The following is a 16,237-nucleotide window of genomic DNA, read 5'->3' on the forward strand; positions in this document are numbered from 1 at the left end:
GCTATTGCTGCCATTGATTTATGGATGTGACAGTTGTGCAGCACCTTAATTAAGCTACATCAGGGGTTTTTTGGGGGTTTTTTTTGTTTTGTTTTTTGTCAGTGTGAAAATCCAGATGCACTGTCACTTGCTTGATGGTTGGGCATAACCTGAATTGTGATAAAAGGCCACATTGAAGCACATTTATGTTTGGGTTTCACAAAGGCATACTGGGACCCAGAGCATGAAGCAGGCTTTCCCAGGAACACTGCAGCCTTACACCTCTTTATCGTGTAATTGATGACACCGTGGCGCTTTGATCACGTGGCTGTTACAGTCTACTGGATTTGTTGGGCATTTCTCCTTACGTTTGTATTTGATGGACAGGCTGGTCTGGTGTCACATTGCTCCACGCAGCATGGTTCACATGCCTGTGATTACTACTGTCGAGGAACTGACATCTGTTGAGATTTCTATGGTGCATGTTACTCATGGTGGATGTCATTAAAATGGCCTTTCTCACGCTGTGTGTAGTAAAGACTCACCTCAGGGCATGAATCGAGATAATGGCTTTTCCATTACAAATACACCAACGTTTGTGAGACGGACACGCTCCCACAACGAACCGCGAAGGGTGAATTCCATTTTTTTCTCTTATTTGATACACTTTGAGCCATGCTGTGTGAAATAACTTTTATTTCTTGTCCCCAGACATCAGAGGCCAGTCTCTGCATAGAAGGTGAATAGAACTGAACAAGGGGAATGCAGGGCTTTGACTTCTGTCTGTAACTCACACATAACGCTGCCCAATCTCTACCCAATCACGGCCACTGACATCCCGTACTTCTGTTCTCTCAGCAAATGCGCGACTTTTCTCTGTGGTTTTGTACGAGAGAGGATACGGCGCTTCAGACGGGGGGATGGTGCGGGGCTGTTGTCAGCTCAGCCACGCGAGGGGAGATTAAGTGAGATAAGCTGTACTTGCGTGTGTACAGTGAGCAGTGGAGCACACGTTGTCCTGGTCAGGAGACACCACAGAAACCAGCGTACGTGTGCGATGTGACATGCCCACTCTATAGCACTATACAGCACGTGCCAATCACTTCCAAGCTCCTTTCTTGCTGAGATAGAGACACGCAGGAGAGATACAGGCAATGGATGAAGCATGTGAACAAGTAGGGAAAGAGGCAGGCACTGAAACCACAACCCCTTCGACTTTAAGCTTGGCAAGTAAGCAAACAGTCGAGGCATGAAATTGATGATTTGATATTTGAAAGACGCAAAATTATGTAGATTAATTGAAGAAGAGTGCAGGTGGCTTATCGAGGAGTGGCAGGTCTTTTCCCCCAGCTCATCTCAGCAGATGTGTGTGTGTGTGTGTATGCGTGTGTGTGCCTGTTTATGTGTTGTAATGGATCACGGCTTGTTTATAAAGAGTGTGTGTGTGTCAGGATGCTGTATTCTGGGTGGACGAGGCTGAGGCCAGCATCACACCCTTCTCCACCTGGGGATGGGATTGTTTGCACTGCATTGTCCTTTTGCTCCTCTTGGCAGCCCACACACTCTCATTACCATCCGAATAGCCCCAGTTTTTTGTCCCTCCCTTCTTGCTCTTGTGATTTTTTTCCAATTATGTTATGAAGGGCTTGTGGTGGAGTGTGTTTGGGTGCGATGAGCACTCCAGTCACTGGCACGGGTCTTTTTGCTCTCCTCCTCAGCTCGTGTTTGAGTGTGAGGCGAGGCGAAGCGGCATGGCGCGCGATGTGCGGTACGGCGTGACCTGGGGTGAACCGTGCTAACCCAGGGCCTGGTGGAGTGTGGTGATCTGAGCCGTGGGATTTTGCTTGGTTTGGTTCGGTTTTGTTTGTGCGTGTGTTTTTGAGAGACGTCCTTTGTGCCGCGGGTCCAGCCCCTGCTGCTGCACGTACTGCCGGCGCTCCGCGAACGCTCGCCTTCAACCCGCCGCTTTGATCACTGTGCTCGCCGGCGGGAAATAAGTGGTTGCATCTCTCTGACAGCTCTATCAACCCACTCCTGTTTTGCTCCTCAATTACCACCAATGCTTGCCAACATCCCTCTCTATTTGAGCATTAAACCTGAGACTCAGCACTCAGCGAAGATGGGGAGTGTGTGGTGAACTGATGTGTTAATCACATGTTGGAGAGTGTGTGTGTGTGTGTGTGTGTGTGTGTGTGTATGCGTATGTGGGAAGCTCTCTCTCACACACACACTTTGACACCGTGCGTAGCAACGTGGCATATTCTATTTTCTTTTTCTTCCATCTTGGGTTTTAAAATGGCTGCCAGTGTGGCGCTGTAGCCAGTGAGTCAGTCAGCGGTCTGAGGAGGCGAGAGGAAGGTAGGATGCAGAACCTTATGAGACAGAGAGAGACAGAGAGAGAGAGAGAGAGAGATTTAGGGAGAGGGAGGGAGAGATATAGGGAGCGGGGAATAGCAAAGAAGGATGTGTTAAGATACTGCTGTTAGACTGCTGACAAGATGGGGCTGTAGCTGTATGGATATTGCTGTGTGAGACTACACCTCTCCTGTTCCCCTCGCGCCGTGCGTGTTGATGAAAACAAGGCCGGTGCACTGATCCCAGCTTTACTGGGCCATGGACTGAAAACATTGAAAGGAATAGGATGACCATGGGGGTAGTATGGATGCTGTTCCGTTAGCAGCCTCTAGACACAGAGAGAGAGTCAGGATAGCCGTTCAGGGGCCGGCTGGCTGAAAGAGACATGCAGACAAAGAGGCACTCGCGCACGCACACGCACACACACACACACACACACACACACACACACACACACACACAGACAGAGGAGAGAGCTGAATTATATTATCATATTTAAAGGTACTAAAAATAGCATTGCAGAGAGGACACCTTTCCCCCAGCATCTGGCAGACTGCTACTTGCTGGAGTAGTTGCAAGTAGCTGGAGGTGGTGGTCCAGATTTCAGACGGCGGCACACGGATGTGGCCATGCCATCTTCTGCTCTGTGCCTTTGTGTGGGGCCTCTGCTACGTCTGTGAGCTTTATGATAACAGTAAAATCACAAGCGTTTAATAGACTCCATAATTGGTGCATTAACTCTTATGGTAAAGAGCATATACCCCACAGTCCATAAATTACTGGTTGGTACTCATAATCAGACTATGAGTTATAACACTGGCAGTGATTCCTGGGGGTTCACCCTGAACACCACCAAGTCTCCCACAAAGAAAAGCTGACATGCATTTTTATCCCATTTTCCCCCCAATTTTTGTCAACAAGCCAGATTCCACCCACCGACTAGCTAGCTTGCTCTCCACTATCATACGACAGCTACCGGCCGTGCAGGGTGTGGCGAACAGGTGCTATCCTTCTCACCCTGGGTGCAGAGCCAGGTTTGCTCCTGCGGACTTCCGGCCACGGATGGCTGTGATATCATTAGGCCCAAGTGACATGCAGTTTGATGTCATACCTGTTGTTTCAAGTCTGGCTTGCTGGAGTATAAAGCGCGGACGACAAGCTCGACGCTGTCCTCCACACATTTACAAACCACACTGCCTGAGTCTAGCCGAAGCTCGCCGTGAGCCCAGAGTCCACCGGCTCCCTGTGATGCTTGTGTGGATACAGAGTCTGTGTGACTCGATCGGTTTAGATACGAGCGAGCGCAGGCCGACTCGTGGCGCAGCGAGTGCTTGAGAAGCGCGTTGTTGCCGCGAGACCAGCAAAGCTGAGCTCTCGTCTCCTTTGTTACTTGGTATCAATACTGAGCCATGTATCCACATTCATGGCTCAGCCATTACATCAAATTACACTCAGCCAGCACAGAGCTCTTGCTTTACAAAGCTTCTCTATTTCTTTCACCGCCTGTCGGAAGCTTTTCCCATCTATCGCTCTCTCTTCTTCTGTGCGGCCTGTCTGCCCTCCCGCTTCCCTTCGCTTCTGTGCCTAACTCGCTCTCAGTTTGTTTCAATTCAGCTCTCTTTCTCTTTCTCCATCTCTTTCGCCATCTCTCTCTCTCTCTCTCTCTCTCTGTCTCTCTCTCTCTCTCACACACACACACACACACACACAGGAGGTGCTGTGAGTTCTAGTGAATTCTAGGAGCAGGGAGAGTAAGAGTTGGCAGAACATCGGGCCATATGGTAGGGCCTGGGTGAGATGCTGGTTTGATGCTCTGGAAAGGTAGCTAGTTCTGACAGCCTGGTGCATGAAGCAGGACTGCACAAAAGGTCCACATGATTTGAGATAAATAATGGTACCAAAAAAAGGAACGCAAAAAGGTATTTCCCCCCAGGGCCGGGTCCAGTGCTAGAGCCAGAGTGCGCTAAATCTTCCAGATCCTGAGATGAGGCCAGAAAACTTTTATGCAGCTCCACCGGAATATTTATGTACTGATTGCTGTGCCAGTATGGGAAAGGCAAAGACACTTAAACACTGAGCCTATACATTTTAACATGGGTTGAAAAGTTGAGCTAGAAAGGAGACCGAGGCAGAGATGCCTGCAGTAGAGCAGGTACTGTTTGTTCCTGAATGTGTGTGTGTGTGTGTGTGTGTGTGTGTGTGTGTGCCCATTTCGGATTATGTGTGCGTTTCCCTGTGTGTGACGACATGCTGGTTTGTCTTATTCTTATTCGCATGAGAAAGCCTGTACTGAGGGAGTGTGGAGGTGTGTGACAGGGGGCCCTACATTCAGCTGGGACTAGCCATGGCTTGCCACGTTGGCCCCGCCTGCCCTAACGGGTGTGGGGCCACAAGCGAGGGCCTTCTGGATCCAGCCTTAAACCGATATTCCAGCGTCACAAGAGCGGATATGAATATGTTTACCGGAGGCTTCGCTTTGCTTTGCTTCAACGCTGTGGTTTCTTAAAATAGTCCCAGAGCTGCATACACTGGCAGAACTGTGCAGACCACAAGTGTGGCTGCATCAAAGATTCTACCAGAGATAAAATAAAACATTCTCCTAATTAAGTTTCAAATCAACATTGATATCTTTTGCGTGCACACGTCTGTATGCAAGCCCATAACACGGACAGACAGCGCCTTATCTTTCCAGCTCAGATTGCACATGTTTAGTATATGTGATATTTTTCTCTTTTCTTTGTCAGCTGTATAAGCTCTCCGCTTTATGTAAAGCAGAAACACACTGAGCAGGTGAGAAACGTTACTCATTCCATGGATCAGATATAAAGGCAGAACTTGGGCCATTAACATTATTTTCTGTGTGTTTAATACAAACCTGTTTATATGCATGTTCATCTGTCATCATAAAGTGCTTGTTGCATCTCTCTATGAGAGGTGAGAAGATGCTGTTTACTGTATGGCTTTTTCTTTCCCCTTCACTACACTACAGTGCCACTGCTGTGCTTTATTTCTACTCATTTGCCGTATGGACAAAAATTTAGCTGCTGTGACACCAGGCTTCATTTAGTCTATGCAGTTAATAAACAAGCCTTGGAGAAAACTATAATGACTATGTGCCTGAGTAGCTGCCTGTGTTTGCCCATCCGTGGGACCTGTGCTAACCCTGCTCGTCACAGCACCGTAGAAACACCTCCTGCGTCTTGGTAGAGACATTAGAGATGTGTTAGCCTTCCTCTCGCTTCTGTTTGTCAGTTTCCCACCTGAGTAATGAGGACAGAAGCATTCAGCAAAATGAAAAACACCTGCCATGCACTGTGATATTAACTGGATTTTTTCATAATGCGCCAGTAATGTTCTTGCAGTTAATGTGCCAGACTGTGCTTTGATCTTTTTTGCAATCTTTGCTGTTCAGATATTGATTTATAAGGTGAGAGATAATCAGTCACCTGATAAATCAATATCAAACAATACGAATTAGTGGCCAGTCATGCGTGAAACCAGATTCTTAAAAAAAATGTTCTTTTTTTTAGAATGTCTCCAAGGGTCTCATCTATGCTAACAGTTGACACTAACATTAATAATCTGTCTCATGCAGACTGATGCAGTAGGAAGGTACAATACACTTCCCCTGTGCAATAAAAGGCTCAGTACAAATAACTGAAAAATGTTAATGCAGTCAGCCTGGTTGGAATTCTATCCATATTTTCTTCTGTCTTTAGAGCAGTGTGGTACATATCAAGTCTTACTTTAACTACACGAGGGCCTCGTTAGCAGCTGTAGAATCTCGGTGTCAGCATAACCAATGCAGCAGTCCACACTGTGTTTAATAGTATTGTTGTTGCTGTCAGTGGGCCATAGCCTGTGGTATATATTTAGCTTTGGGTAATTGCGGTGTTATTATCTGCTGCTGTTGTCACTCGCGTTGTTTTTCTTGCTGTCGTTAGACTGGGACTCTGCTGCAGCTCCCGGGCAGCCCTCATTAGCCGAGGCACTCTTCTCTCCAATGGCATCCAGGCCGGCAGGACTGGCAGGGGTTCGCGTGCCGGGTGCCACGCCGCCCTCTGGGCCATGCAACCACCCCACCATCCTTCCCTCTATACGCGCGCGCCGGGCCTCCGTCAGCGTCGGATTAAATTTAAATCCGAGGAGGCGAGGTGACTCTCTGCGCACGATTGACATGCACCCAGGCACACAGACACGTACACGCGCGCGTGCACACATACGCACAGACTTGGGTGCGCACATACGAGTGCAAATTGTTCAGGGAACTACACAGACTGAAGGTGTTGGGGATGGAGGTGTGAAGGTAGGAGAGATGCAGAGGGATGGTGATAAATGGCAAAGAGGGTGGATGTGTTATGGTGAAGAGAGAAAGATGTAAGCACAAATGCATATAACAACTGCTTACTTATTTCTCTCCATGTGCACTTCATACATTAGATACTTGTTGTCTATACTTGCCATAGCGAATACAGCAGTCTTGTCATCTAGAAACTAGGGCTAAGTGACAAGATCACAAGGCTAGCATTTCAAAATCAGACCATGCACAGTAAGGTAAGAAACAGCCTAGTGGAGGCACCTGTATCAAAGACTCAGATCTGAAGAAAGACCTTTTCGAAGAGCACCTTTCATGTAGGTCAGAACATGTCTTTTATTTATCCATATGTGAAATGATGAAGTGACTGACAACTGGGGAAAAAAAAATCCTTTTTTTTCTCTAAAAGAGACACATGGAGATATAGAGAAAGAGAAAACAGAGAGAGTTTGAGAGAAAAATCCTCTTCTATAAAGTGCACCATATCTCTGCCAGCGCTATCTCTGGGATGGAGATTTACTCAGTGTGCGCACCCCTTTCTCTGTTTATTTCTCTGTCGATCCACTTATTTATTTACTCAACCATTTGCTCGTGTGGTGAATGAGCTCCTCTGTAGTAAGCCACAGTGGTCCCGTTTGCCATGATACACCAGAACTGGACAACAGCAGGGCTCCTTCTTTCTCCAGCACTAGTGACATAGGAGGGGCAGAGCTGCTACTTGAATGAGCCAGTAAGTGATTTTTGTCCTGTGGTTTAGCCAAAGGGGAGTGCAGTTTCCCTCTGTGGGCTAGCTTGCAGCCATCAGCCGTTTATCTCTCTCCACTCCAAATCCACTCCACCGCTCCGCCAGCCCAGTGGCAGGAAGCTCATCCTCCAGACCTCGATGGTATGTAGAGGTAGGAACCTGCAAAAGAGCCTGCAAAGGATTCAGAACAAAATGTTCCGAGACTGCAAGCGCCAACCACTTTAAAACTGAATTTTAGTATGTGACAAGGAGCAAAGGACTTACCTTACTGAAGCGTGCAGACCATTAAAGGGAGTACTGCTATGACGTTAAGATGATTTAACATGCTTGCGCTGCATAGTCCTACTCAAGCAGAACTGCTTCTGACAAAATGCACCCTAAGTAAATTAGAAATACCTCTTGAATAAAAAGTAACTAATGTAAAAGTACTCTTGAGTGGAAGTACTGCTACTTAAAAAATCTGAAATTTGCAAAAGTTGCTCAAATATTCTAATTAATGCTTTCTTTCATGACTGTTTTGTCAGAAAAGAATAAGAACAAGAAAGGAAATGCTCTCATTGTACCTGTTATGACATGAAAAGAGCATAATTAAACATAGATTTTTTGTCCCAGACTACCATTTTGCATACCTCAGAACAAATGTATAGGAACATACTTCACACTTCAGTCACCTTTTATTGTTACTTGATCTGAATTATTGTGAACGTGTGGCCATGCTTGCTCAGAAACTGCTGCACTGCTTCCAAGAACAGCACCAATGGTTGGATGCAGGCTGGTAGGGTTATCATTGGTGGAGAGGTACACTGTGGTAGAGTTATCATTGGTGGATAGGTACACTCTGGTAGGGTAACATTGGTGGGTAGGTTCACTTTGGTAGGATTATCGCTGTTTCTTTTTAAAATAAAATGTGATTGGTATATGGTTTGAATGGCTTACCATTGCCAAGCATTTATTGTTTGCATTACTGTTAAAAAATATTCAATTACAATAATCAGTTGATGATTTATCATTTTGATATCAAGAAACCAAACCAATTATCCATTTTCATTCAAATTTTATTCTCTCTCCAATTCAACTCACTGTTTTTGTGGGATTATCTGAAACAGAGGTGTGGTTTTATACTTATAAATAGGGTAGGGTATCATTGGTGAATAGGTACACTCTGGTAACGTATCATTGGAGGCTAGGCACATGCTGGTAGGGTATCATTGGTAGATAGGCACACTGGTAGGGTTTCATTGGTGGAGAGGTACACTGTGGTAGGGTTATCATTGGTGGATAGGTACACTCTGGTAGGGTAACATTGGTGGGTACGTTCACTCTGGTAGGATTATCGCTGTTTCTTTTTAAAATAGAATGTGATTGGTATATTGGTATATGCATTACTGTTAAAAATATTCAGTTACAATAATCAGTTGATCATTTGTCATTTTGATATCAAGAAACCAAACCAATTATCCATTTTCATTCAAATTTTATTCTCTCTCCCATTCAACTCACTGTTTTGTGGGTGTGGGATGTAGTCTATTACCTGAAACAGAGGTGTGGTTTTATACTTAAAATATATGTAGATAATGGTACTTGAATAAATAAAGAAGACTAAATCAATGAATAGTCAAGCTTCGGCTAAAGCAATGCTAATCGGACTGTTTTTGTTATGTTGCATTTGTAGGATGCACCACAATCTGACCAATTAATAATGACATCTCTAGTGAGGTTATTTTTAGCATAATTCACTCAGCCTTCTCACTCATCCTTACCAGGGGTACTGAATATTTATTTCACATCAAGCCAACAGCTGGATGTATGCTGAAAAATTTGAAATGCGCTGTTGCCCAAAAGAAGTACAACAGCTTGTCTCCCTGTAGGTAGGGACTCCACACTGCTGTATCTTCTTCTTGACCCATATCCTGGGGCTAAAACTGTCACCTGTAGCATCTAAGTGGTAAAGAGAGCAGGGGCAATGCTGGAAACAGCCAACCATAGTGTTTCCATGGCTTAATGGAATGTGATTAATGGCTAATTGCACAATAAGGAAACCTTGCATTCCTGTTCAGTCTGCAGGTTTAATGTCGTGCTATTGGTCAGGAAGCGCTGTTAAAGTGAAGGGACTAGTCGGCAGCATGAACCCATAAGAGTGTACACAGTCCTAGTACAGAGACAGAGAGGGTATGGAGAGTTTAGACACACGCACTTGGTTATTTGTGCTCCATTTTTCTTGTCAAAATGTCACACCCGAAATGGAGCCATTTGATGAGGAGCCTGTTCCCTGAATAATGGGCTTGCTGCCATGAATGTCACATGAGCTGGAGATTGGATTTCCTGTGAGTGTGTGTGGAGTGGAGAGGAATCTGATTTAAGCACAAAGTGGAGAGATGAGAGATAGGATAGTGAAGAAATCACATTGGAGAACATCCAGATGGAACACAGATAAAGCACTCAAGATGGCTCTGCCACACTTGGCATTAGAGTGGGCTGTTTAACACTATGCTGTAGCTCTCACAAACAGAATTATTGTGTGTGTGTGTGTGTGTGTGTGTGTGTGTGTGTGTGAGAGAGAGAGAGAGAGAGAGAGAGAGAGCAAGCATTCATACTCTCACACAAACACACGTGTGCCTGTCTGTTGGTGTAATTCTGTGGGCAGCTTCCTGTGCAGTGTCACATTCAAGCTGAGTCAGCTCCACGGAGGAGAGGAGGAGGAGAAGCAGACACAGCCCCACCCTTAAGCCCCAGGCACTTGCCGCCTCTACTGATAAAGCTCTCTTTCTGTCTCTCTGGAGACTGCAGAGCACAGACAAGCAGCACTGTTGATACCCCTCAACATTTCCCACTTGAGAATATTCTAGATAATCCTGTTGTAAATTAGTACATTGACCTAATTGTGTTGAAAATACCAGGATTCATGGTAATTTGGATCTATTGTGTATCACGAATTGCCTATTAAGCAGATAGCCTGTCTCATTAAAAATCTTTGATATAATGGACATACTAAGTATGCTGTAACTCAGTAATTGTATTTACTGGTGTGCAACTAGTAAAAGCGATGGAGCTTCACACTGGTAGAATGGATGACTGTTGAGTTTGTGTGTGTGTGTGTGTGTGTGTGTGCACACGTGAGTGTGTGTGTGTGTGTGTGTGTGTGTGTGTGTGTGTGTGTGTGTGTGTGTGTGTGTGCACGTCGTATGTATGGGTAAGTGTGTCTTGACCAGGTTGTTTCCAGGTCTTGAGCTTGAACACATCGTTAGTGAGTCTCAGTGACTGATTTGGTAGAGTTGACAGAGGTGCATGACTACATTATTTATAATCATGATCAAGTACCTTGGGTTTCATTTATGAGCTGAATGACTATGATCTTTGACTCACACGTGAAGTGTGTATGTTGATGATGGCTGAGTCTCGATTACAAGTCATGAATGGTAAGTTGTTCTGCATTCGATTCACCTTACTCATGTAAGGCATAGAAAGTCTTCAGACCAAAGGGGTTGTGCTCCAGTAGACTGACAGTAAGTCCTCTCTGTTACCATGCTTATGGATGAAGCACTCTAGTCTTTATATTCTGATGAATTTTGCTTTCAATAAAAGCACCACATATCTTACCTGCCAGTTCACCTCTCCACCAATCCCCTACCCCCTTTCCCCCATGTCTTTCCAGTGAGGGAGGAATACGTGGCTACCTTCAAGGGCTCGGAGTACTTCTGCTACGACCTGTCCCCCAACCCCATCCAGAGCAGCAGCGACGAGATCACGCTCTCCTTCAAGACCCTGCAGCGCAACGGCCTCATGCTCCACACAGGCAAATCCGCCGACTACGTCAACCTGGCGTTGAAGAGCGGCGCTGTCTCACTCGTCATCAACCTGGGCTCGGGGGCCTTCGAGGCCCTCGTCGAGCCTGTCAATGGGAAATTTAATGACAATGCCTGGCATGATGTGAAGGTTACCAGGAACCTCCGTCAGGTAACCGCGCACAAAAGGCGGTGGTCAAGATCGGATAACCGCATAGCATTCATTAAAAAGCTCCGAGCTTCAAGCTACCTCTCACCATAATTTTAACAGTAGATGCTTTGATCAAGTTATTGCCACAATTATTTATCCATTGCATTAAGTTGCACTATGACAATAAATCTTTTTAATGGGCATTTACAGAAGTAGGTTAAGATTTTGAGTTTTTGAGTTCTTAATCAATTTATTGATGCAAATTCAGGAATAAAACTTGAATAACAGAATAATATTACTGGAGCAAACATAACTAAAATTAAGAACATGCATATTATGTATCTTTTAGCATTTTCAGATATGGATGTAGATGTGTTTCTAACATGAGACAAAAACTACTGGAGTAATAGCATTGTTTTGGTCACACTGATAGGATAGGATGATATATATCCACACGATATTCCATTGGATATCTGTTCTTTCTACAACAGCATCATTCTTCACCATTATATCAAAATATCAAGACAGGATATCTGGACCTAAAGTTGTCAAAGCTCTTTTTGGATTCTAAAGTCTTGGTCAAGATCTATTAGAGATATGAAGCAAGAAGCAAGATAGTCATGAACATAAAAACCAACTTTTCTGTCACTCAGTAGTAATCTTAGCCAACCAGCCACAGCAGAGACTGAAACAGTGTTGGGATTAGAATAAACTGTCTGAATTCCACAGGGACTGAAACAGTGTTGGGATTAGAGTAAACTGTCTGAATTCCACAGGGACTGAAACAGTGTTGGGATTAGAGTAGACTAAATTTCCACAGGGACTGGCCTTGGGAGAACTTTGGTGCAAATCTCTAGTCTGCTTCTCTTCTCCTTCTCTTCTTTTGCCCTTTTTAAATGTTACTAACCTGCTTTTGGGGGGAAAAAAACTAACCTCTCATCCATGGAATGTGTCATTTACTAACCGATTACCTCTTACTAACGTGCAGCGCTGATGTACTAACCTTGGCCAACAGACCATCTTTTTTGACTGAGGAACGGTGTTCTGTTCACAGTTTTAATTTCCTTTCTCCCCCCTTTTCCACAAAGCACTCAGGCATTGGACACGCTATGGTAAACAAACTACATTGTTCGGTAGATATCATTCTAATTGTTTCTTAGTTTGGGTTTGCCGTGTGTCTATTTTCCTTTTTTTGAACCGTAGACATCAGTACTAAACTAAAAAAGGGGGAAACTGCGGTTGGTACTCTTTTACGCTTACTACCCCCTCCCTGCCCAAGTCCCTATTTCTTTATCTTCTCATCCTTTTGATTTTCTCATCTGTTTATGTCCCGTCCACGTTTTATAGTTGCGCCGCTTCCCCTCCACTCCCACACCCATTCTTTTGGTTCTCATCAAACTGTCGCTCCGTCCCCGGTCTGGGCCGGCTGGCCCCGTGCCCGTCCCGCCGGTCCAGCCGGCGCCGTGGCCTTCGCTGTGCATGCGAGGGGGTAAGGGCCGCCCCTCCACTGCCGTCACGCTGCTACGGTGGCCCATTCCACACTAACGGGTGGGCCCACTCCCGCTTTTTATTCCGTCCCTCATTCTAAGCGGACAAGCTCTTGCATGCACACGCGCGCGCGCTGCTGTGGTGGTGGGTCTCGTTAGCTGCGCTCCCTGTTTGTGGCCCCTCTCGCTCCCTCGCTCTCCTTTCATTCCTGTCCAATTTAGTAACAGAGAATAATGATTCTTTTCTCCTCCTTTGTTTGCATGTGGGGAGGGAGAGCTCATGAAGCATGCTTCCATTCTCCCAGATCTGTGCCACATGTGAGGGCCTCTAATTGCCTGTGCTTCCACCTCTAACCCAGTGGCATGCCGTAGTCTTTGTTTTACATCATATGGAGACGTGAGGACATGAAAAGTGGTCACATGCACTGTACCGAAGCAACACTAACTCTTAGTACACACATCCTACTAACACCATTTTTGTGTCTGCTGACTTACCTTTGTGTTCCAGTACTGGCAATACTAACACCGAGTGAGGGCCTCTGTGCTACTCACTCTCTCAACTAACTAACCCATACTGCGGGTCTGGCAGACTAGAACCTAACACCAGAATGGAAATATCCAAAGACAAATGAGCATAGTAAAAACCTATACCCTGAAACAGACATGAAAATGGGTTCATACAAAATCAGTAGCAAGAAACCTGAGCATTTAAAACCAAATACGAAAAGCAAAAAAAAAAAACAACCGACTATCCAAATCCTTACGAGGGGGACCAAAGCCCAATATCAGCATTCAAGTTATGTGTGAGTATAGCGTGTCCTTTCCCTGTGCTTTGTTGTCTAGGTTACAATATCCGTGGATGGAATTCTCACCACCACTGGATATACACAAGAGGACTACACCATGCTAGGCTCTGATGACTTTTTCTATGTTGGGGGCAGTCCCAGTACTGCAGATCTGCCTGGATCCCCCGTTAGCAACAACTTTATGGGCTGCCTGAAGGAGGTAAACACAGCTGCCTTCCATACACATGTGACCTTGTGACCTTATACGGGACAGTATTATGCAATGTTATGAGAACAAAATTCTGAATACCACATAGGTCTCATTAGAGAGAACTACAAAAAACTTGAACTGTTGGATGTATTTATTAATGCCAGGCCTAGAGAATGTGCCCCGGTGACCTAAAATACCATAGCTTGACTTAGTTTATATTGATGTTGTATATTTCAATATTATAGAGAAATGTCAGCCTTGCAGTTGCACTGCAGAAATGAAATGTTACCCAAAATAGAACCCCACCTATTTTTGGTCTGTAAGACCCACTGAAAACCTTGGAGCAATAAGGTATCTGGCAAAGCAGGCGTTGTTCCTTAACTGATGCCTACACACACATACGCGCATGTGTGTTGCTGAGTTGGATCCTTCGTATGGTTCCTTCTTTTTATACACCAGCTGATATCAGCACTATGTTGTGTTTTCTGAGCTCTGTCCCATAGGAGGTGTCCCTGCACACATTATCGTTTAGCCACTTTCTCCGGCCTGTAAAACTCTGAGCACATCCCTTATAAAATGGGAGATCTTTCTCTATCTGTGCTGCTCTTCCCATAGTGGCGGTAGTGGCCCACGAGCAGAATCCAGCACACACCGTACAGCTGAAATGCAGTCACCCATTAATACTACCCATGAGGTCAATTCACATGTGCAGTCTGGTCGTTTGAAAACAGGTCACAGATCACCAACAGGCCAGCAATGACCAACAAAAGAGCAGGACACGTAGGACAACTACCTTTCAGTCTGGGAGAAAATAAAAGGTCTGATTAATAGGGTAAATAAGCCTTCAATCAGTGTAAATAGCAGAGCTGGATAACTGTGTGATGGGGTTGGGGGCATGGGTATGGTTGAAAACATCAATCTCTGTGTCACTGGTTGAAAACGCCCATCTGTGTGTCTCTGGTTGAAAACACATCTCTGTGTCTCGGGGATTCCATGTTACTTGTGTGTCTCTGAGGGGCAGCAGTCTGGTATGGCAGCCTGTGAAGTACAACACTACAGCGGCCTGGTTAGACATTCTACTGAGTGCTTAAATGTTGTTCATTCTGAATCCGAGGGGGTTTGACGTAGTGCTGTGAACTCCCTCCAAGCTGTGTTTTCCACAAACTGAATAGTAACACCAACAGACGTGTTCTATTCCTACCAAAATGGGATCAGAGCCACTTTCATTTTCTGTACATAGACAAAGGCTGTCCTTGTTATCATTAGTAATATGTCAAGCATGTTTTCTTCAGAACTTGTGGTCTGATTGGCCCTCAGTGTTCAAGATACAGTTGCTCTGTGATGATTGTGCAGTGTCTAACTAAGGGAGGATCATCTAAACTTGTGAAGCTCTGCCCATGGTTAAACCTGAAGTGCTGTGACCCACCAGAATTCTGTTATCTCACAGACCAGTTAATTGGTGATACACATATTCTTTTTATTGCATGTGCCATTGAACATGTTTCTGTTAATGAAAGTTTGAAATGCTGTCCATAAATAATAATAAAAATAAAAAGAATAGGCACATTAGTTGAGGTTTTTCAATCATTTTTAATAAATGGCTGCCAAAATGCCAAAGTGGGGGGAAAATTAAAAAATAGACTATGTGAAGACAGTTTGAAAATGTCCGATGATAATGAAACAGACACACACTGGTCACTGAAGATCAACCATGGCTTTTGATACAACGCAAGTCTGTATCATCCTACTGACAGACCTTGTGGGGGACTACAAGACTACAAGAGTGGTCAAAGCACTAGCCTCCCCTTAGAGACATCACACCGGAAATCCATCCGTTAGTTTGCCGGGGCATGGAAGCAACAGTCTGATGTCATGACTGCCCCCACCCATCTTCATGTAATCCCCCTCTTGGCCAAGCTGTAATGCTTTCGTTTCTACAGATTAACGGACCTGCCAAAGGTCTAAGACCCATGAATACAAGAATATGTTAATCCGGTACAGCAACAAGCCACCCTGAGAAGATTCTAAATTCATCTTCTTTTCTTCTCATCTACACCACAAAAGTATTATATCAATGAGCGTAACCTCCACAGCCTTTTCCCCCAAAGGATAACAGTTAAATACGTATATGTGACACAGCATAGAAAAACTAGTGTGTGCACTGAAGTTGTGTGTTCAACTGCTGCTTTATTTGAACCAAATTGTAAGTGCAAAAACTCCAGCTAATCTGTTGTCATGCACAGTTTGTGTTAGTTATTCTAAAGCCCTTCATCAGTGATCAGTGTCTGGGCACTGGGGCTGCTGTTTTCTGGACATTTTAGGTTATTGGTGATTCTCAGTCAAGAGTGACATTGATATGTGTAAAGGCTAAGGTGCCTGATAAACTTGCACCAGGCCCAATAGCCATGCCACTATCATGTCAGTGAA

At 44.9% G+C, this 16,237-nt stretch overlaps 1 protein-coding gene across 13 annotated transcripts in view; it reads left to right on the forward strand.

The window, feature by feature from the left end:
* The window catches only part of nrxn1a (neurexin 1a), a 124,381-nt gene that overhangs the window by 39,696 nt on the left and 68,448 nt on the right, over positions 1-16,237 (forward strand). For 8 of the 13 annotated variants that reach the window (XM_035533189.1, XM_035533180.1, XM_035533182.1 and 5 more), the window contains 3 exons: positions 11,047-11,348; positions 12,416-12,439; positions 13,658-13,819. In XM_035533189.1, the coding sequence (XP_035389082.1) occupies positions 11,047-11,348; positions 12,416-12,439; positions 13,658-13,819 (488 nt within the window). The remainder of the gene's footprint in view (positions 1-11,046; positions 11,349-12,415; positions 12,440-13,657; positions 13,820-16,237) is intronic. The other 5 variants (XM_035533185.1, XM_035533191.1, XM_035533188.1 and 2 more) reach the window with 1 other exon arrangement.

The sequence above is a fragment of the Electrophorus electricus genome, chromosome 14 (genome assembly GCF_013358815.1).
Source record: "Electrophorus electricus isolate fEleEle1 chromosome 14, fEleEle1.pri, whole genome shotgun sequence".
NCBI classification, from domain to species: domain Eukaryota; kingdom Metazoa; phylum Chordata; class Actinopteri; order Gymnotiformes; family Gymnotidae; genus Electrophorus; species Electrophorus electricus.